We start from the raw sequence: 23,019 nt of genomic DNA, 5'->3' as shown, positions 1-23,019 counted from the left end.
GGAATGGTGAGATCATGACCTGAGGCAAAGTCGGACGCTTAACCAACTGAGCCACCCAGGTGCCCCAGCAATACTGAGATTAAATGCATTCATAGAGAGGTGGGGGGAGGGAAGTGGGGATGGGTATGGAGGACAGAAGTGGGGGAGGCCTGTAGATAAAATTAAAATAGCCATGAGCCAGGGCACCTGGGTGGCTCAGTTGGTTAAGTGTCTGACTTCGGCTCAAGTCATGATTTCATGGTTCGTGGGTTCAAGCTCTGTGTCGGGCTCTGTGCTGACAGCTAGCTCAGAGCCTGGAGCCTGTTTCAGATTGTGTCTCCCTCTCTCTCTGACCCTCCCCTGCTCACAGTGTCTCTCTCAGAAATAAATAAAAAAACATAAAAAAAAATAAAATAAAATAGCCATGAGCCAATAATATTTTAAGATGGGTGTTAAGTTCATTATATTATTTTTACTTTTATAAACTCAATGTTTGTGACACAAATGGACTTTCATACCTCCATCAGGAAGCACAGAACACCTGGTTGTCACCCTTTGGCAATGTTAGCAGCCATTAGGTGATTATTACTGACATCCAGAAATTGGCTGCACGCTGAAAAACAGTCATATTCTAATTCTATCATTGTCTGTAAGAGAAACTCCCCCCCCCCATGAACTCTTTGGCTACCTTGAGGTTCAGTTTGTAAAGAAAAGGCAGAAGAAATTGAGTCTTTCCTTTTACTCACTGGTTTTCAGAATAATGAATTGATTTCCTCACCTCCTTCAGAAATGAACAGTGAAATTCTGTTTTGTGTAAAAATCATTCATTATGAACTCTTGGATTTAAATATATTTAAAATATTTCAATCCACTGTGATTCTTCCTTTTTTTGATCCTGAAATTGTCCCCATCTCTGATTAGTGTTAGCAGGGGAGGAGAGAGGCGAAGCTCTTCAAGTTTGCTTCAGATTCTATGCAAACATTTCTTTCTTTTTTTTTTTATGCAAACATTTCTAAGATAATTATTAAATGTGAAGGTGTGGAACAGCATATACATTGTGCCAACGTGTGTGTGTGTGTGTGTGTGTGTGTTTTCAAAAAATATACTTGCGTATGCTTGTACAGTCAAGAAATAGCTTTCAAAGACTCCTTAGGAACACAACAGTGACTGCCTCTGGGGAGGAAACTGGAGGCTAAGAGACTGGAACAGGAAGGGCACTTTACAGTGTTTTAGCTGCTATACTTTTAAAATTCTCAGAATGTACATGTACTACCTGTTAAAAATAATTATTATGAAACTGTTGACCAGGAAAAGAACAAAAGGAGAGGCCCATTTTCCATACCCGTGGAAAAGACCCTCTAATCTAGTTAGGAAGGTTCCCACCAGGGGGCCTGGGTGGCTCAATGAGTTAAGCGGTTAAGCACTGGCTCATGATCTCACGGTTCATGGGATCACCGTTGGACTGTGCTGACAGTGCAAAGCCTGCTTGGGATTTTTTCTTGCCCTCTCTCTTGGCTTCTCTCTTCCTCTCTAAATAAATAAACAAACAAACAAACAAACATTAAAAAAATAAGGAAATCCATTTCAAAAAAACAAAAAAAGGGGGAGGAGGGGAGTTCCCACTAGGAACTCATTTCAGCCCCCCTTCCTGGAGGGGAAGGAAGGCCTCTCCACTGCTTAGGCCAGAGAGATCCCCTTTACAGATTCCACAGCACCTGTGGGCCCAGCTACTCAGCCACAGGGCCCTGTGACATCTGCTGTGCTAGCACTTAGCACAGTGTCTTTAGCTCCTTTTTAAAAAAGAGATTATAGGAGTGCCTGGGTAGCTCAGTCGGTTAAGCGTCCAACTTCCGCTCAGGTTATGATCTCCGGGTTCGTGGGTTCGAGCCCCACATCGGGCTCTGTGCTGACAGCCAGCTCAGAGCCTGGAGCCTGTTTCAGATTCTGTATCTTTCTCTCTCTCTGACCCTCCCCTGCTCATGCTGTCTCTCTCTCAGAAATAAATAAAACATTAAAAAAATTAAAATAAATTAAAAAAATTAAAATAAATAAAATAAAAAGACATTATAGGCTAGAGGCCTTATTTTATAATTCTTTACACCATCCATGGTGCTTAGCAAAATGGCGTTTGACAAATATTTGTTCACTAAATACTTCCTGGAATAAATCTAATAATCTAGGGAAAGAAATCTGAAATAAAACCACCCGATATTTATATAACACTAATAACTGCACAGCAGTTTCGTTTCTTTTCATTTTTATTTTGGAATAATTTTAGACTTCTAGAAAAGTTGCAAAGAGAAGGGAAGCAAAAATAATATAAAAACAGGCAGGGGGACAAAACATAAGAGACTCTCAAATATAGAGAACAAACAGAGGGTTGCTGGAGGGGTTGTGGGAGGGGGGATGGGCTAAATGGGTCAGGGGAATTAAGGTAGACAATTGTTGGGATGAGCACAGGGTGTTACATATAGGGAATGAATCACTGGAATCTACTGAAATCATTGTTGTACTATATGCTGACTAACTTGGATGTAAATTAAAAAATACATTTAAAAAAAGAATATGTAAGTTGTCAAAAGACAAAAGTTGGAAAGATAGTACAAAGATAGCAGTATTAGGGAAAACTGAGTCAAGGGCAAACTATCTTATATAAGCATAGCACATTTGTCAAAGCTAAAAAATGAACATCAGTACATTACTATTAATTAAACTTAAGATTTTATTTGGATTCTCCAGCTTCTCCACTAATGTCCTTTTTCTACTGCAACAGCCAATCCAGGATCCTATAGTGCCTTTAGTAAATTTATTTTCATTAGCTCATTTATCTGCCCAATAGCTCTGTGAGGAAGATACTATTCCCATTTTATTTAAGACAAAACTGAAGCTCACAGAGGTTCCACCCAGCCAGTGCCATGTAGTTAGCAAACAGCAAAACCAATTTTCAAATCCAGAACACCATGACGAAAGAATGAGTGGCGGAGACACGGGAGGAGAAATGAAGATTGCTTTGATGGCTTTCCTGTACCAAGACAACAGGGTAAATGGGGTAAGTAGGTAAAATGGCAGTTGAATGGCCTCTGGTTTCTGCAACGAGGAGTATTTCACAAGGTTCCCTCTGTGATGTTGTTTAAACATTCTAACTTTATGAATTAGATATTCATTCAGGGCTGAGACATACTCTAGTTACAGTCAGCCAAAAAAAGATCAGGATTTGTAAATTCTTGTTCTTAATCCCAGACATGCTGCCAGCTCACTGTGTTCCAAAATCTTCAGGTGTGTGTAGAGTAGTGCGGGCTCTTGTTATACAAAGCCCCCACACCCAGGCATGGCAAAGGCAACTACCAACAATGGAAACTTTTTAAACTGAAATTCGCTCATAATATATGATGCACAGTAAAGCAGTCATTATCTCGTGTCCATGAAACACAAGCAATGGATCTCCAAGGCAATGGACCACCCAGTTCTTCATAAGAGCAACCAAGGGGCGCCTGGGTGGCTCATTTGGTTAAGTGTCCAGCTTCAGTTCAGGTCATAATCTCATGGTTCATGAGTTCGAGTCCCACATCAGGCTCTGTGCTGACAGCTCAGAGCCTGGAGCCTGCTTTGGATTCTGTGTCTCCCTCTCTCTTTGCCCCTCCTCTGCTTGCACTCTGTCTCTCTCTCTCTCTCAAAACTTAAATAAACATTATTTAAAAAAAAAAAAAGAGCAACCCAAACTAGAAAAATCTTTCTTTTTTTTTTTTTTAAATTTTTTTTTAAATGTTTTATTTATTTCTAGGAGAGAGAGAGAGACAGCGCGAGCAGGGGAGGGTCAGAGAGAGAGGGAGACACAGAATCTGAAGCAGGGTCCAGGCTCTGAGTTGGCAGTCAGCACAGAGCCCGACGCGGGGCTCAAACCCACGAGCCGCGAGATCATGACCTAAGCAAAAGTCGGACGCTTAACCGACTAAGCCACCCAGGCACCCCTAGAAAAATCTTTCATAATTAGCATCACATACAGTAGGTGAGGCTTATAGAAACAAAAACAACTATATTAGATGGAAAAGAAGAAAAATCAGATGAAAAACAAGAGAAACTTGTAAATGGACAAAGCCATACCATGTTACCTGATGGGAAAATTCAGTCCCTTCCTGGCTAATATATAGATTCATCCAATTTCCATTTACATACCACCACGCTTCTAAGAACTCAAAGTCTGAAATTTGTTTTGAAAATGTACAAACTACCAAAGAATATCAAGGAGAAAAAGTTATAGGGCAGGACTAGCCCTTCAAGACATCAGAAAAACATGGGGCGCCTGGGTGGCTCCGTCGGTTAAGCATCTGACTTTGGCTCAGGTCATGATCTCATGATCTCATGTTATATGAGTTCGAGTCCCACTTTGGGTGAATTTATATAAGCTCTGCTTCAGGTAAAACATGAGCCCCACTTTGAGTGAACCCCACTGAGCGTTCTCTCTCTGCCCCTTATTCACTTTCTCTCGCTCTCAAAAAAGATGCTCAGGTATGATTATTTTTTAATTTTCTATCTCCTTTTCTACAAAAGCCACAGAAAATGAGAGAAAAATGTAAAAGCATATATGCATATAATCATAAGTATAACAGATAAAACTTATACCTAAGTACTGTATATACATTAAGATAGCTATTACAAAAAAAATCAGGAAACAAGTGTTGGCAACGATATGGAAAAACTGAACACTCATTCACTGCTAGAGGAAATGTAAAATGGTGCATCAAATAGTTTGAGGACTGCTCAAAAAGATACACAGAATTATCATACATAAAACCCACCGACTCTACTAGGTTTATGGCCAAAAGAACTGAAAGCAGGGACTCAAACAGATACCTGTACAACCATATTCACAAAGCATTATTCAATATTATTCAAACTAGCCAAAGGGTGGGCACAATCCATAGGTCCATCAACAGCTGAATGGATAAATAAAATCTGATATTCACATATGGTGGAATGTTATTCAGCCTTAAAAAGGAATGAGATTCTGATAAATGGCTGCAACATGGATGAATCTGGAAAACATGCCAAGTGAAATAAGCCAGAGACAAAAGGCCAAATCATTCCACTTCTATGAGGTACTAGAATAAGCAAACTTCTAGAGACAGTAGAAGAGAGGTTACCAAGGGCTGGGGCTAGAAGGCAGATGGGGAGGAAGAAATTACTGTTTAAAGGGTACAGAGTTCCAAGGGCTCCTGGGTGGCTGGGTAGGTTAAGCAGCTAACTCTGGATTTCGGCTCAGGTCATGATCACACAGTTCGTGAGGATCAAGCCCACACAGCTTGGGATTCTCTCGCTCTCCTTTTCCCTCTGCCCCTCCCCCTCATTCTCATGTTTTCTCTCTCTCAAAATAAATAAATAAGCGATAGATAGATAGATAGATAGATAGATAGATAGATAGATAGATAGATAGATGGATGGTACAGTTTCAGTCTGAGAAGATGAAAAAGTTCTAGAAGTGCAGAGTGGTGGTGACAGTTGCACACCATTGAGATGTAATTAATGCCACTAAATTACACACTTCAAATGGTTTAATGGTTATGTATATTCTGCCACAATTACTTAAAAAAAACTTGTATCTAGAATATATAAATCTCTAAAATAAATTTCCAAATCTCAAAAAAAAAAAAAGTCATGAAAAAAAATCACACAAGTGGAAAGAAACAGTCGAAACATTAAAAACATGCCATTAGTTCCAACAATGAAGTGACACTTAACAGCTACTAGCAAAATGATAAGCCAGTATTTATAAGGTTTCAGAAAAAAATAAACCTCATATACCATCTAATGGAAAATTCATACTGCTTTGGAATATATGATTGCTTCAATCCCTTTGGAAGGCAATCTGTAACACATCTGATCTCATTTTTAAAAATTTGTAGCCTTTGACCCAAGAACTTTATTCAGGAAGAAACAAAGCTGTGTGCTAAGCCATTTGCATTAGGATTTTGTTTTATAACACAGAAATACCTAAAAATTGAAGAATGGGTAAGTGAATATTAATTGTGAAGTAGTATGAGGCCACTAAAAAAATAAATAAACAAGACAACAGATACATAGAAGCTTGTATAAAAAATAAGAGAATGAAAAAAATCCCACATATCCATGTTCCATAACTATCATTGTATGAAAGTATTCACCAAGAAAAAAGCTAACCTGGACTGAGGGTCTCAGGCACTCTACATGTTTTATAGAATTTATTCCTTATAACAACTTTCTGAGATAAATACTCTTGTCCTAATTTTATTGATGAGAAAACTAAGGCCCATCACTGACCGTGGCCAGTGTGACTCCAAACCTCATGTGCATGGAAATCACATTTAAGAGAGGAATAAGAAATGTAATTTTCTGGGCTAAAGTTTTCAATAAAAAGTTACAAAGTCAATCACGGCACACGAGTCTAAATGACGCACTATACCATCCGTCTACTTCTCAAATACACCACTTCTAAACCTTGGTAATATTATATTTATACAGACAGGCTGCCATTCACTTTCATTTTATAAAAATGGATACTTTACAGTTGTGACAACATGAAAAAACCACCTGGAACTCGGTTCTGCTTTTGCCCCAAATGTCTTTTTCATGCATAACTGCAGAGCATAGCCAGAAAGGCTTGCTAAATCAATCTTGTGTGTCTGTGGAAATATTTCCTGGAGGCACAGCTCACTACCACCACCATTTTGGAACCGGTCCTCACAGCTCTAAGAGCAGCATACTGAAGGATGAAGATGTCCCCATTCATGGTCTCAAACTCCCTTCTTGCCTTGTGCTGCCAAAGAGCGGGGCTTCTGTCTGCTCCCCAAAGGAAGGGGATGATCTTTCTGTACCCCTTGGATAGACATGAAAGAGCCTACAATGTCCAGCCTGGCTGTGAGGCAGAGCCGAACCGTCATCACAGCAGAAAGGAGCAAGACAAGACGGAGGCCGAGGACTTAGATTTTTAACAGGCAGAAATCCCCAAAATACAACGACTGTCCTTCACAGACGGGTTCTGGGCACAGTCCGGGCATTCAGATCCACCACCATAAAACATGCCCGATGCAGCCTGGGGTTAGAGACATTTGGCTTTCTGAGGACACGGCTGGCACCTGCCTCGTCTGCTGAAACATAATGTTCCAGGAGATAAGGATAATATGCAAAGGTACCTAAAAATAAATGTAGGGGAAACACAGACCTCTTGTAGTATCCAAGGAGAGTGACTCAAAGACCATCACCATATAAAGTCAATTTACCAATAGTTTTTTATAAGAAAAGCAGAGATGGCTGAGGGAAACCAGTATCAAGGAATATAGGCCCCTGAAAACCCAAGTGGTTGGTAGCCTGGCCACAGCCTCCAGCAAACAAGTGGTTCTAAAAACCCCAGTTCCCTGTCCCCATTTGTAAGGGCTGGCCCTCCTCCACAAGCAACGTCTTTCTCTATGGGAAGCACATTTACTGGTGCTCACGGAGCTGTATCGGTTTTCTCGAACACAGTCCACAGCCACCACCTCGCCACCTCCTTCACACAGACTGGAGGCCAGGACCCCCGTGGCTGCTACGACTGGCTGCTCCTGTACTCAGATATGATGGCTGGCACCAGGGCACCGGGAGGCTAGATGGCGGCCGCCTGCACTCCTCACCTCCAGCTCGTCCTTGTCCTCAAGGCTCAGGGTAAGCCAGCTAACTCGATCTCCTCAAGCAGGTCCCAAACTCCAGGAAGTAAGTCAGGCCACCACAGATGCACTGAGCCCAGGACAGGCCACTGTCCTGCAGTGCGGTGCAGATAACGGTATAACTAAGCACCATAAACCATCAGGGGCTCTGCAGCCTGCATCTATGAGAAAGTCACTAGAAAGCAAGAGCTAACCAGTTTCTTCTACTCAGCATGCTGGTCTCGCAAAGAGGAGTAACAATACCACGGTAAGGCTATGTGAAGAGGTTTCTGCTCTAGCTCTCTGTCCTTTGGGCCACACCTCTGCTATCAGAAGCATCTACAAAATTCGATGTCGCATACTGATTTAAACACCTGCATTTCCCCCATCTACAGTTTACTGAAGCAAGCATCCAAGTCCATTCCCAACTGCTTCAAATTAAGACAAATTAGCAAATGACAGGCCATCACTAAAGATTTGACAACCTTCAAGACATTTAGAAAAATGAGCTTCTTTTTCCTTTCTAATTCAACATCGTCCTGATGAGACAGAAGGAAAGCATGACCAAAAAAGACCGATTTGTTCTGAAATTGGTCTTTCCCTTCCCAGTAGAATCAAGAGCAGAAAAGTTCTCTGTGGACACGGAAGGGGCACCTATTCTCAAATGGGACAAACACTGTCACTGGAACAGCCACAGGATGCGCCCACCCCCCCAATCCCGTGGCATCTGGCTTTGCCCCTAGTCAGCATCCCAACCCATCCACCAGGGCTGCCATCTTCTCAAACCCAGCTCTGGGCAACAATACTCAGTCTCCTTTCTCCCTGGTCTAATCATTTCCTTAAATTACAGAAATAAAAAATGTATCATACAGATATAAGATACCCCCTGCCCCCAATACTGACAAGAAATGAATTTAAAAAACCAACACTCTTTATTTTTGAGCAGAGGAATATTTTAGAAGAGTGTAGTCATATGGAGAATAACCTTGATAATAAACAGAATACGCCAGAGACAAAAGAAGATGGGCCAATGGAAAGGGTGATGGGTTCAAGTTCATTTCAGTATTGGAGTCTTCTCTCACCCACCCTATATCCTGACACAGCAGGCAGAGTCCTGACTCCATGTGAGCACAAGTTAGAAGCCACAGCTTTCGTCCAGGCTGGTATTTTGTGCTGTCACTCACCTGTGCCATTGGCCAAGCCATTGTGGGTTGGGTTCTTGACGGGCTGGCGGTGCCGGTTGCTAGTGCCGGGGCTTTGCTCACCGGCTGCTGTGGTTGCTCTGGCTGAACCACCTGAATGTCTGTGCGGCCTGGAAATTCAAAGTAGAAAGCAGACAGACATAAGTCACTGTGAAAAAGACAGCAGTATGTCCCATCTAAGTCACTTCATTCCCTCTCTCGCTATTTATTGGAAATAAGACCTTTAATAGCCCCTCTGGTCTTTGACTCAACAGTGGCTGGCTCCAAACAGAGAGAACCAGGTAAGGCTCCTTCTTGGTAATAGCCCAGAAGGCAACTTTGGGTAAATTTTTCCACTTGAAGTAAACAAATCCAGAGTGAATTGCCCCCACATTTCAAATAACTGGCAAAATATCCTGTGACCATCATATTATTTTTATTGGGCTCAAATGTAAGAAATAAACAAGAATCACTGGACAGGCTACAGATGACATTTCTCCCATTAGGCAGAAAGAGCCCAGAACTTATCCAAATCCATTTTCTCTATAGCTAGAAACATACTGCCTTTGGGGAAAGAAATCAAGAGGCACTAGACAGTCTCGGCCAATGCATAGGTTGACGTGTTTTATGTAGAAAAGATGGCTCCGTGGTCCAGCCAAATAAATGAGGAACAATGCATAAAGGGGTCTCTATCACATGGAGAACAGTGGGGTCCGGGAGCAGAGAATCTGACAACTTCAGAACAACAGACCGTAGGCAGTATGTGTTCTCACGATCCTGCTGTAGCCTGACTTTGTTCACGGAGTGAAAATACCTAAGCCTCCCTGCCCTTCAGTCCAAGCTGTTTTGTCAAAGGAGATTATTCTACTACCTAGTCATTGTCTACTAGTTTTCAACAGTGAGAGCATTTAAATATTACCCACGGGAGAAAGACCAATCTATCCCATGTGACATGGGGCAGTGAGAATACTATCAACAATCAAAGGAATAATTACTATACAGGTATATAATACGCGCTGAGCCTGAACATTATGTAACAGATATCCTGATGTACGGTGCACTTTACATATTTTCTCTCATTTAACAGGGGAAGGAGCTTACTATTATTATGCCTATTTTGTAGATAAGAAAAAAGACAGAGCAAGTAAGCAATGGAGCAAGAGTCAAATCCAAACAGTCTAAGGTCAAGAGTCCATGCTCTTTGTTTGGAAGCTGGGGGTGCGAAGCCTGGACGTGGACTGAATCCTTCCCAGGCTATTCTTTCACTGGCCACTCGGCCAAGAGAAAGATGAAGAACGGTAATGAAAAGGTCCCCTATTGGGCTGGAAGGTTCCATAGCCACTAGAGCACCTCTGCTGGTGAGACCTCCCCCCCCATGCAGTGTGTTGGGACAAGCCTGCGGCACAACAAACTTGGAGGTTCCTAGGGGAATAAAAAAGTGCCCCCACCAACCAGCTTCTCTAGCACAAGAAGCAGACTTTTTCCAACAAGCCAAAATATCAATAGTGATTTAAAAATATGTATTAATAGTGATTATCTTTGACTGTTGTGAATATGAATTCCCTTAGCTTTTCCTTTTATGCTTTTCTAGTTTTCTTCATTGAGTTTATATACCTTTGAGTAAGGGGGAAAAAAAAGTCTTTTCTTGGACCAAAACTAGAAGCATGGAAGGAAGGAAGGAAGGATGGAAAGGAGGAAGGAAGGAAAGAAGAAACCTCGCAGACCTAGGAGTTCATACCTAAAGACTACATGGCAGTTAAATTGGAGAGAGAGGGCACAAATGAGCTATGGAAATAAGGATTTAATTTGGACTCTCTTTTTCCGTCTTATTTTTCCCTGAGCTAATTTCATAAATCAAAAGCTGTCAACCACACCTCAGTCAAGAAAAATATTTCAAACTCTCCACATCACGGGAAGAAATGTCAGTACTGAGCATTTTACCACAAGTGCTTATCGAAAGCAGAAAGCGTACAGGTTAGTACCAAAGGGAGAGGTGGTCTTCAGTCACTGGCGAATGTGTGTAGATGTGTTTAAGGCAGAGAGCTCGAGAGAGATAAAACTGGTTAACAGAAAGTTTATTTCTGCCAAGAATCCCCTTAAAAGGACAAAAAAGCCTCTCTGATTTGGTACTCACAGCCCACAGCAGAGGGCTGTATCGCTCAAGAAGCAGCAGGCTGTGTGGGCAGCATAGAAAATGCAACCTCAGTCCTGTCACACACACAGGCTACAACAAGCCCATGATCACTTCCAGTCGAGGGCTCCTTGTCTCTCGGCGAAGCAGCTGGGCATGACGGCAAGGGTGGGCCCCATTCACTCCCCCTGGCTCCTCCCTCCCTTCCCCGAAAGGGCATGCGGTCAGAGTTGAGAGAGAATAGTTTCAGAAATGTTTAACCACTAATGATAGCAGCTTGCCCTCAATGATGGGCTGCAGCAGGGCTGGGATTAGCCTGGAAACCAGGGGCAGCTGGGACCACTTGGCGTGAATTGCTGCCTCCCTGGCCACAGCTCACTGCCACCCCCGCCCTCCCCCGCCAACACACACACACACACACACACACACGCAAACATACTCTTCTCCCCTCCCCTCAACACACACACACACCCTTCCCTCCTCCCCTCAACACATGTACACACACACCCTTCACCCCTCCTATCAACACACACACACACCCTTCCCCCCTCCCCTCAACACACATGTACACACACACCTATTGCCCAGATTCTTCTCTTGCCCCAAATCTTGGGTTTCTACCTTTTTCATCTTGAATTACCTTTAATAGAAGAGTCTCAGAAGGAAGAGAAGGTTTCAATATTTAAGAAAATCTTTCCTTCAGCACGTTCCTCTCTTGGAGGACTCACTCAGCCCTTACAAGATGGGACTGTGTCGTGATTAAAAGCTGGGCCAAATGCTGAAACCACACACCATAAGCCAAAATAGTATCAGGACAAAAGCGGGATGACGGGTTGGAGATGAGCTGGCCCCTACCACAGGCAGCCTGGCTTCAACTCTGCCAGTGACTTCAACTTTGGCCTGATCCTGCCATCATTTTGAGGCCAAGTGTGCAGCAGGAGTCGGATGGGGGGTCGTGCAGCCCCTGAGGTAGTCAGAAGAGGATGGAACAGCAAAACTCCACAAATGGTTTCAAGTCACTTAGTTACAGAGATTCGGTTCTCTTCACAACATGCCCTTCTCAGAATGTTGGTACCTAAGTTCCTCTCTCAGAAACTGAGGCTTCTCTAAGAAATCCAGTCAGGGTCAGGGCCCTGGAAATCTCTCTCCACACTCCTGGAAGCAGATGTGTGGCACATGAGGTCCCCCAGACAGGGCTCTGGGCTGTCCCTTGGCACTCAAGCTTTGCCATTCACAGAGTTGGCCTCAGTCCTCAGCTGCACCCTGAGAGCCACAGCCTTGGTTGCTTTGGGACATCTTGTATCGCCTTTCATGAGGTCCACTGAATAGCAATCAATTATTATTTTCTTTTTTTTTAAGTTTTATTTATTTTGAGAGGAAAAGCACACACACACACATGCACTCAAGCAGGGGAGGAGCAGAGAGAGAGGGAGAGAGAGGATCCTAAGCAGGCTCTGCACCATCTGCATGGAACCACACATGGGGCTCGATCCCACGAACAGCAAGATCATGACCTGAGTCAAAATCAACAGTAGAATGCTCAACCTACTAAGCCACCCAGGTGCTCCTCAATTATTACTTTCTGAGCACTAGGCCCTGTTCTAGGGCTAGCAACAAACCAGAAAGGGTCCCTGGAGCTTCTGGATCAGCGAACACATGGAGATGTGGGCAGAGTGGCATGCCTGGAAAGGGCACGGAAGCTCGGCACTTTTCCCCCACGCCCCGCCCTATGCATCACTTCCATCTGGCTGTTGATTCATATCCTTTATCATATTCTTTAGTAAACCGGTGAGCATTAAAAAAAAACAAAAAACAAAAACAAAACCAGAAAGAGTCCCTGATCTCAAGGAGCTTACATCCTAGTAGAAACGCAGTGATTTGTAATTTTGCTCAGACACAAACTTGTATCACACCCTGCAATGCTGACATGTGAGAGCCACTTGGCCAGTGGGTGAGCCTGGCTGACAAGCCAGCACTGTCACTCCAGTGCAGCTTTGTTGACTGTCATCACAAAAGCAATCGTCTATGTGGAGTACTTAAATAAAACTGTTTCTTTGTTTAAAAAAACAAGGTTGCCCTAGAATTGGTAACATGAGTGAAAACGAAATGAAGAGTCCAAAAAAGTGATGGCTTACACACCAGAACACAAAATTTTTGGCCAAGTTAAAAGTGGAACTCAAAATTTGGTGGTGGCTCACAATTTGAGATTAATAAGTCTATCGTATCCTTCACGTGGAAATGGATTTTTAAAAACCATTGGTGGCTTCATCAAAATTCAACATTTCTGCTCTTCTAAAAACACCGTCCAGAAAACAAAAAGACAATCCAGAGACTGGGGAAAAATATGTGCAAAATACATATCTGATAAAGGACTTAGATCAACAATATGTAAAGAACTCTCAAAACTCAGTGACAACAAACCAATATAAAAAATAATCAAAAGATTTTAACAAACGTTTCACCAGAGATGACCTACAAATCGCAAAAAACGCACATGAAAGATGATCAACATCATTAGTCATTAGGGAAATACGGATTAAAATCACAATGAGATACCATCACATGTATGTCAGAATGGACACTAAACAAACAAAAACCTGCCAGTAAAAAGTGCTGAAGAGGGTGGACGCAAGCAAACTGAAACTCTCAAACACTGCCGGAGGGAATCCAACATGGTACAGCCACTTTAGAAAATGGCTGGGCAGTTTCTCATAAAGTTAAATAATGAATTTAGCATACAAACCACAATCCTACACCTAGGTATTTACCCAAAGGAGAGGAAAATACGCATTTCCCCAAAACCTCTAGGCAAATGTTTATAGTGACTTTATTCATTATTTCCAAAATTGTGAACAATCCAAAGTCCTTCAACTAGTGAATCGACAGACTGTGGTACACCCATACAAGGGAATACTACTTAGCAAATAAAAGCAAACAAACTACTCATACATGAAACAACATGGATCTATTGCAAATGCACTACACTAACCAGAAGATGGACTTAAAAGGCTACAGTACATCATTCCATTTTTATAACATTTGGGAAGAAGCAAGGCAAACAGTAGGCAAAGAAAACAGATTTGGTGTCTGGCAGTGGCTGGAGGTAGTAGGAGAGGCTGATAAAAGGCACGAGGGAAATTTTCAGGGAGATAAAATTGTGTACATCTTGAGTGCAGTAGTGGTTACCAGACTATATGCTTTTTAAAAATGTTTTTTTAATGTTTTATTTATTTCTGAGAAAGAGAGACAGCGTGAGCAGGGGAGGGTCAGAGAGAGAGGGAGACACAGAATCCGAAACAGGCTCCAGGCTCTGAGCTGCCAGCACAGAGCCCGACACCGGGCTTGAACCCATGAACGGTGAGATCATGACCTGAGCTGAAGTTGGACGCTTAACTGACTGAGCCACCCAGGTGCCCCTATATGCTTTTGTCAAAATCCACAGAACTGTATACTGCAAAGGATGAGTTATATCATGTGCAAATTATACCTCAGTAAACCTAACATAATAAATTTTTAAAAATTAATCTGCATATTTTAGCCACTGTAAAAACAGTTCATCACATGAGAAAAAATAAAAGTGAGCAAAAGTTTTATTTATTTTAAAAAAATTTTTTTACGTTTATTTATCTTTGAGAGAGAGAGAAACTGAGCATGAACGGGGGAGGGGCAGAGAAAGGAGACACAGAATCTGAAGCAGACTCCTGGCTCTGAACTGTCAGCACAGAGCCTAACGCAGGACTCGAACCCATGAACCGTGAGATCATGACCTGAGCCGAAGTCAGATGCTCAACTGACTGGGCTACCCAGGCACCCCGCAAAAGTTTTAAAAGATAAGTAACTATAGTGTGAGGATATGTTCAAACCCTCACCCCCCCCCCAAAAAAAAAAAAACACAGAAAGCAAGAATCTTAGTAAGAAAGTACTTTAGGTGACAGTCAGGACTCTCCAAACACTCTATATTAATAAATGTGAAGATTCTTCAAAGTATAGGGACACATCTCTCCCAAATGTCAAGATTTCCTGGCTGACCAAGTGCCAAGCATAATTTTCTATCTTGGTAAAAGAGGTCCAGGATACAAAAGAGAGGCTCTTTGACCTCCAATTCAGGCCCATTAGTATTTGAGCTCCACACAAGAGAAGTTTTAGGGTATAACAACTAATAGTGAGTTTACCTCCATTTAAAAAAACATAAATCAAGAGGCGCCTAGGTGGCTCAGTCAGTTAAGTGTCTAACTTTGGCTCTGGTTATGATCTCTAAGTCTGTGAGTTCGAGCCCCGAGTTGGGCTCTGTGCTGACAGCTCAGAGCCTGGAGCCTGCTTCAGATTCTGTGTCTCCCTCCCTCTCTCTCTCTGCCCCTCTCCTGTTCATGCTCTGTCTCTCTCACTCTCTCAAAAATAAAGGAACATGAAAAAAATTTGTAATAAATAAATCAAAAAAACAACGTAGAAGTTAAAAGCACCTAATAAACCCTTCTCACATTCCAATCCAAGGAATCGATATGTGCCTGGATGACTTGACCCAAGAGGGTAGCTGTTCGGCCCCTCCTCCAAGGCCTCTTAACCGGGCATTGTCTTTTAATAGCAGCGTGGAAACAAAACTGAGTGAGGCTGGGCCAGTTTCCAGTAAGACCACCAGCAAAAAAACCCAAGCCCTTAAAATAGAAGCACGGGGAAAAAAAACAAAAACAAAAATGGGAATTGGTGATGGGAAAAGAAACTGTTTCCACCAATGAAAGGCATCAATAAGCAAACCTGCTCCAACCTACCCCTCCTCAATTCCTCCTCCCCATTCAAATGTGGAGGGGAGGGCGGGGATAGGGAAGGGGATAAGAAGGGGAAGTGAATAGGGAAAGGCACAATTAACAGTTAAAATGGGACCCTTCAGGCTTTCCAAGGGTAATTTACGGCTCTGGTCCACACCCTACCTCCAGGCTGCCAGCCTCCAAAATGACAGGAAAGGTAAAAATAAAAGTGCTGCCGAGTCCATTCTACCTTACAGAAGGACAAATGATTTACTTGTGCCCAGCCTGGAGTACAGAGCAGTCTTCCCAGCAGTGGCAGCTTTAGGAGACTAAAAGACGCATCTTACTAAAGAATGTACGATACATTTTGATCCATCTAACCGAATTACATGTTGCAGAGTGGGAAGACTAGAAGAGAATGCTCAAACACCCTCCCACACTGGAAAGAGAGCTGAAGCTCAGGGGAAGGATTCACTCCTCGTTCTACTCCGCTGGGTGCCTCAGTGGACGACTGATGGGTCCCACAGCATGAGGGTGTAGGATGCTGAGGCAGTGAGGTTGTGGGCCACCAGCCCCATAGACACAGGAGGATCTGCTCGGGCGGACCCTGAAAGGGATGTGGAGCCCCAGCTTGCATGAGTGAGCCGTAAGGGCATCTCCCCCTTCTTCCTCCTGAAATTGTTTGTGTGAGTGTCCCTTGTGCCACAGCTTCAGACCAAAAAGGATTACACAGGATCCTGAGGTACCAGGGTCAGTAACACATTTGGGTGTTATTTCTAAGAGTTCTGACACAGCATATCACAAAGGCAGAAATCCAGTAGGGGTGAGGTAAGCTCCAAAAAGAGTCTGTTCCTTGCGCAGTCCTCAACATACCCCGCCCGCTACTGTTGTGCCCGAATCGTGAGTCCCCTGAGACCCCTAAGGAGCCATCACCGATGCAAGTACATAAGGGTCTTTATTACAAGCTCAAGCAGGGGCTCACCCATCTACCGATGCAGCGGCAGCAAGGAGAAGCCTCGAACAATGGCGAGCAGGGTTTTTATGGGGTAAGGGATGGGGTGTTACAGTGCACACGTTGTACGTTTTGCATTATCACATAAGCACCAATCATAACTGAACAACACCCATGGTTATAGTTTTGACCATTCAGTATCCGTGAGGCGTCCGTCACTTTTGGCGGGACCCAATCATGACCTTTGAGAATCCTTTGAAAATGACCCAATTATAAGGTGAGCTCAAAGGGCCTATGTGGGGTTTAGGCAAGTGGTGAGTGATTGGCTAGTTTGTACAGAATAACTACCTGCAGTTCCCAGCCCTGACTCAGACCACAGGAATGTCACACATTTCTTTTGATTGGCTGATCCGAGGGTGGTCCTGAGGGTGGCTTCAGCTCAAATTTTTCCTGGAATCAGGGATACATGCAGCCCAAGGTTGCTCTTAATGGAGGACTTAATTTCAGGCTCTTCACTACATTGCTCCTGAGGAAAATTCGGAGGCTTTGCTGATCTACTCGGCTGGCACACTCTTCTCTAGAAGCCTGATCCAAATCTTGGTCTAAATGGCCCTCATCTCCCAAGCTATAGTAAATTCCCTTGCATTCTCTTACAAGGCTTTCTAATTTTCCCTTCATGGCACTTGTAATTATATATTTGTGGGTGTGCGTTCGTTCAGTGTCTGTCTCCAATGGGTCCATGAGGGCAGGGACCATGTCTGTTCTGTGTACCTTTGCATAAGCAGCTCCCAGCATGTGCCCAGCCTCACAAAAGGCACATAAAAGTATTTGCTGAATGAATAAAAGAAGCAGGCTGTCAAGCTGAAAAGCACTCTTGAGCCTGTAATCTCTAGCACTGCCAATGTTCTTTGCAATCCACTCATCACCTCCTCATCTCCCGCCATCCCTTCAGAGAACGGAATCTATGCCAGGGGATGACATCCAGGTCTAGGAGATAATGGATAAGCATCAGCTACTGCCTTCCAGAAAGACTAACTCTAAGCATCATGTAAAAACATTCTCTAATATCAGGGTCTAGAAATAAAAATGATATTTCACCAGACTCATTTTATGCCCACATACATATATACTAAAATAGTGAGACAATCTCCAAATCCAACCAAATTCTACATGGCGTGGGTTTTTATGAGTCCTAGCCATAGTTTTCTTTTTTTTTTTTTTTAATGTTTATTTTTATTTTTCAGAGAGAGTGATTGACAGAGTGAGAGCAGGGGACGGGGGCAGAGAGAGAGGGAGACAGAATCCGAAGCAGGCTCTCCAGGCTCTGAGCCAGCTGTCAGCACAGAGCCTGATGCGGCACTCGAACCCATGAACCATGAGATCATGACCTAAGCTGAAGTCAGACAATTAACTGACTGAGCCACCCAGGTGCCCCATGACTCCTAGCTATAGTTTTTAAGCACACTCCAACAGGAAAAGACTAGCCAAGTGAGTGACAGGAGAATTAAGAGAAATATCTGCTGTGGCAGGCAGAATTTCTAAAATGACCTGCTCCCAAAAGATACCCCACTCTAATGCCTAAAACCAGGGAATGCAACAAAACTTCACACCCTTGATAATGTTATGTGATATGGCAGGTGACCTTAAGCAAGGGAGATCATACAAGCAGGCCTTATCGCCTAAAAGCATCATTTCTGGCAAGTGCCAGAAGTGGGGAGCAAAATAGAACCTCAGAGCGATTCAAAGCTCAAAGAAAATTTGACACACACCTGGCTGGCTTGAACACAGGAGTGGGGAGCACCTGCAGGAGAAGGAACACAGGTGGCCTTACAGACCTGAGAAAGGCCCAAGTTTTATAGCTAGTAACGAAACAAGGACCTCAGTCCCACACCCACAAGTAACAGAAGTCTAGCGATGACCTGAAAGAGCTTTGAAGCAAATACTTCCTTAGACTTTCCGGATAAGGATGAAGCCAGGCCAAGGAGGCTACGTGGCTCGGTCAGTTGAGTGTCTGACTCTTGATCTTGGCTCAAGTCACTATCTCATGTTTTGTGGGTGAGCCCACATTGGGCTCTGGGATGACAGCAAGAAGCCTGCTTGGGATTCTCTCTCTCCCTCTCTGTGCCCCTCCCCCATTTGTGTTCTCTCTCCCTATCTCTCTCTCTCTCTCTCAAAAATATACATTAAAAGGGGCGCCTGGGTGGCTTAGTCGGTTNAAAAAAAAAAAATGCAGTGGCTCAGCTGGTTAAGTGCCCAACCTCAGCTCAGGTCATGATCTCACATGGTCCATGGGTTTGAGCTTCGCATCAGGATCTGTGCTGACAGCTCAGAGCCTCGAGCCTACTTCAGATTCTGTGTCTTCTCTCTCTCTGCCCCTTCCCCACTCATGCTGTGTGTTTCTATGTCAAAAATTAATAATAAACATTAAAAAACTTTTTTTTTAATAAAAAAAGAATGCATCCTGGCCAACACCTTGACTTTGACCTTGATTTTGTCCTTGTGGGACCCTGAGGAGACAATCCAGCCAGCTACCCTGTGCTGTTACAGAAGTGTGAGCTAACAAATGTTACTGTTTTAAGCCCTAAATTTGTGGTGATTTATTACACAGCAACAGAAAATCAATACATCCTCTCAAACAAATGAATGTCAATTTCCACAGAAGATGATACAAATTTGCAAAGATATGGCTAAGTAACAGCCTTGATCCAAATTCTTGCTGGTCGCCCTATTTCACTCTGATTTCAGAAGGCCTTAGGCAGGTATGGCTTAGCTCTATGCAATCAGGGCTTATCTCCGGGAACAGCATTTCTGTGATGCAATGTCCTTTATGAGACACACATTCCTAAGATTCAACAATCACTTGGGAATTTGAACAAACTATATATGAGTGAAGTATTACTGTTCTTAGTGGGTAAGTAAGACTCTCTTCTGGTAGAATCCAGGTACCAGGACTTTATAGATTCTTTTTCCAAAAAAGACATGGTTATGTGTCAAGCTATGTCTGATTCCAATGTTAATCTTAAAAGTTGCAAGGGTGGTGCCTGGGTGGCTCAGTCAGTTGAGCATCTGACTTCAACTCAGGTCATGATCTCACGGTTCGTGGGTTTGAGCCCTGTGTCAGGGTCTGTGCTGACAGCTAACGCAGAGCCTGGAGCCTGTCTTCGGATTCTGTGTCTCCCCCTCTCTCTCTGACCCTCCCTTGCTCATGCTGTCTCTATCTCTCTCTCAAAAATAATAAAACATTTAAAAAGAAAAAGAAAAAGAAAAGTTGCAAGGATTTGGAAAGAATAGTCCATGCATAGGGTTCAATACAGAAATATTAGCCATGAAGGAAAAACCAGAGGACACAGGAGAGACTGAGTGAACAGTGGAAACCCACCACGCTCTTGGCGGTTAGGCTAAGCCTTGGAAAGCACAAGGCAGTCCCCTGATAAAAAGTCTCCCCGACACCCTGGGCCCCTGAAATCATCACTTCTCAGGAGTTGTGGCGCCAAGGAATGTAAACTAGTAGCAAGACCCACCCCGAAGTTTTGGCAAATAAAGAGCAAGAACACAAGACTCTTTCAATCCAACAAATATTTATTGAGCTGCCACTACATGCAGCAAGGCACTATTCTAGGCTCTGCTAGGGACAAGGATGAATAACGCACGCATGCCTTTAGCATAATATCTGGCTGAGAATCTGGCACTACTCCCCCTGCACCCTCTGCCCCGCCAAAAAGAAGTAAGTGGAAGAAGTAACTCCTCAGTAGTCTGCAATTCATTCTTTTCTAAGTGTAAAGCAAAACTGAATGATGTGAATCAAAATAAAACTTTCTTAAACCATTTTTAAAGGTAAAATTAAAAAAAAAAAAAAGGAACAACAAACCAACCGGGTCTTACTCCCCCCTTCTCCTTCACAAAATTATAATTATTTGTACTACATCCTATTCGATGTTTTCACTAATCTCACTTTTCTCTTTTAATTTTTGTCATTTTAGGGGCTCCTGGGTGGTTCAATCGGTTAAACATCGGATTTCAGCTCACGTCATGATCTAGCAGCTTTTAACTTCAAGCCCCATGTTGGGTTCTGTGCTGACAGCTCGAAGCCTGGAACCTGCTTCAGATTCTGTCTGTCTGTCTCTGTCTCTCTCTCCCCTCCCCCCACAACTCGCACATGCGCACAAGCGCGCACTCTTTCTCTCGCTCTCTGTCTCAAAAATAAGTAAACATTCAAAAATCATAGTTAATTTGTCATTAGAACTTAAACCTTCAGGGACTCCTGGGTGGCTCAGTCGGTTGGGCGTCCAACTTCGGCTCAGGTCATGATCTCGTGGTTCGTGGGTTTGAGCCCTGCATTGAGTTCTGTGTTGGCAGCTCTGAGCCTAGAGTCTGTTTCGGATTCTGTGTCTCCCTCTCTCTCTCTGCCCCTCCCCCACTCATGCTCTGTGTCTCTCTGTCTCAAACATAAATAAACTATATATAAAAAAAAAAAGAACTTAAACAAACCTTCAAAGGCCATCTGTCTACACAAAATAGATTCAACACAGAGACATGCTAAAAAGTAAAGCCAAACAAAATCTTCACACAGGGAGCAAGTCCTTGGTCTCTTCACACTCTTCACACAGCTGGATGTAGAATTTCACACTGCAATATCAAATAATGAGCAAACCAAAGATGACTTAACTCATCAAGACAAAGAAAAGTACACCAAACACAGGTTTACTGTGGAAAGTCAGTCTAGGGACAAGAAATAAAGAAGGCAGGACAGTCAGAAATGAAAAGGCAAGAGGAAGATGGAAACGACTCCAAGGACATCAAGAATCAAAGGAATATAAATGGCCTGGGACACTTTAAAGGTAGACGCTATCATCCTGGTGTTTTAAAAATCCAGCTAAATGTCATTATGAGCAACACTACCTAACATACAAGGACCAAAAAGGTTGAAACTAAATGGGCAGGGAGGGGCACCTGGGTGGCTCAAACAGTTAAAAATCTGGTTTCAACTGAGGTCATGATCTCACAGTTCGTGAGTTTGAGTCCCTCATGGGGTGAGCATGAGCCCCACTTCGAGTAAGCCTGCTTCTCTCACCCCCCACTCACTTGCACCCCCCCAACAAATAAATAAATGGGCAAGGGGAAAAATACATGCCAAGCAAATACAAAACAAAAGCAAGCTGGGACAGCTATGCTAATGTCAAACCAAATAGATTTTTTTAAGTTAATTTTTACACACCAGGTGTAATTTACAGAATAAAATTCACCCTTTTTAAGGGTACATGTAAAAAGTTGTAACAAATGTATACAATCGTGTTACCACCACCACAATCAAGACACAGGGTATTTCCATGACCCCCAAAATTTCTTGGTGCCCTTTTGCAGTTAATCCCCCCCACTGATTCCTAGAAACCGCTGATTGGATTTCTATCCCTGTAATTTTGCCTTTTCCAGAATGCTATAGAAATGGATTCATATACAATGTAGCCTTTTGTGTCTGGCTTCTTGCACTTCACCTGATGCTTTTGAGTGTCATCTACCTTGTTATAGGTTGTTCCTTTTCACTGGGCAGACCAAATAAATTTTAAAAGAAAAGTACTAAAAAAGGGGAAGATCATGAGATCAGCATAAAAACTTCAATTCACCATAAGTCATATCTCAAACTCATAGTGTGGACCCAATAAAATAATCTTGAAATGCATAAAACAGAAGTTCATAGACACGATCTGGCCCTACCTACTGCTGCCCTCATCTCCTATTTCCCCACCACTCCCTCTGCACCAGTCAGACTGGCCTCCCCACCACTCTTCCAGCTCCAACGGCCTCTGAGGAAGGCATTCCTCTGCCCCAATGTTCTTCCTCCTGGATATTCTCATGGCCAGCCCTCTTCTTCAAATCCTTGCGGAAGGGTCACCTTCTTAACAATGTCTCCCTTGACTGCCCCATTTACTATTACATCCCACTGTTATTATAATACAGTCATATATATATATGCATGTATATGTTTACATGTATATATATGTATATATATTTGCATGGATCAGATTTATTTTTTAAATTATAAAGATCAATAAAACCAGAAAAAAGGGGATCACTCTAATTTCTGCATTATTATAGAAGCCAAGGCACAGAATGTTTCCAGAAACAACTAGTCCACGAGGTAAACCTGTAGATAGGTCAGGTGAGCCTTCATGGCTGTAATTTTGGGGGAAAGACAGAACCGGGTGCCAGAATGAAGTGAACTAATACATATAGGGAGATAAGGATGGGAGAGCCAAATAATATTGAGGCCAATATCTTCACTATATTTTTAATAAGTTATTTCTTTAAGTCTATTTATCCATCCTGAGAGAGAGAGAGAGAAACAGAGCACAAGAGTGGGACAGGGGCAGAGAGAGATGGAGAG

The 23,019-nt window shown here is 43.0% G+C and overlaps 1 protein-coding gene across 1 annotated transcript in view; it reads right to left on the bottom strand.

Moving 5' to 3' along the window:
• The window catches only part of WWP2 (WW domain containing E3 ubiquitin protein ligase 2), a 135,196-nt gene that overhangs the window by 49,395 nt on the left and 62,782 nt on the right, over nt 1-23,019 (bottom strand). The window contains exon 7 of the mRNA XM_077755471.1: nt 8,816-8,943. Within this exon, the coding sequence (XP_077611597.1) occupies nt 8,816-8,943 (128 nt within the window). The remainder of the gene's footprint in view (nt 1-8,815; nt 8,944-23,019) is intronic.

The sequence above is a fragment of the Crocuta crocuta genome, unplaced genomic scaffold (genome assembly GCF_008692635.1).
Source record: "Crocuta crocuta isolate KB4526 unplaced genomic scaffold, BGI_CrCroc_1.0 scaffold152, whole genome shotgun sequence".
NCBI classification, from domain to species: domain Eukaryota; kingdom Metazoa; phylum Chordata; class Mammalia; order Carnivora; family Hyaenidae; genus Crocuta; species Crocuta crocuta.
The sequence above is the reverse complement of the archived record's forward strand: the minus strand, read 5'-3'. Positions and strand labels throughout refer to the sequence as shown.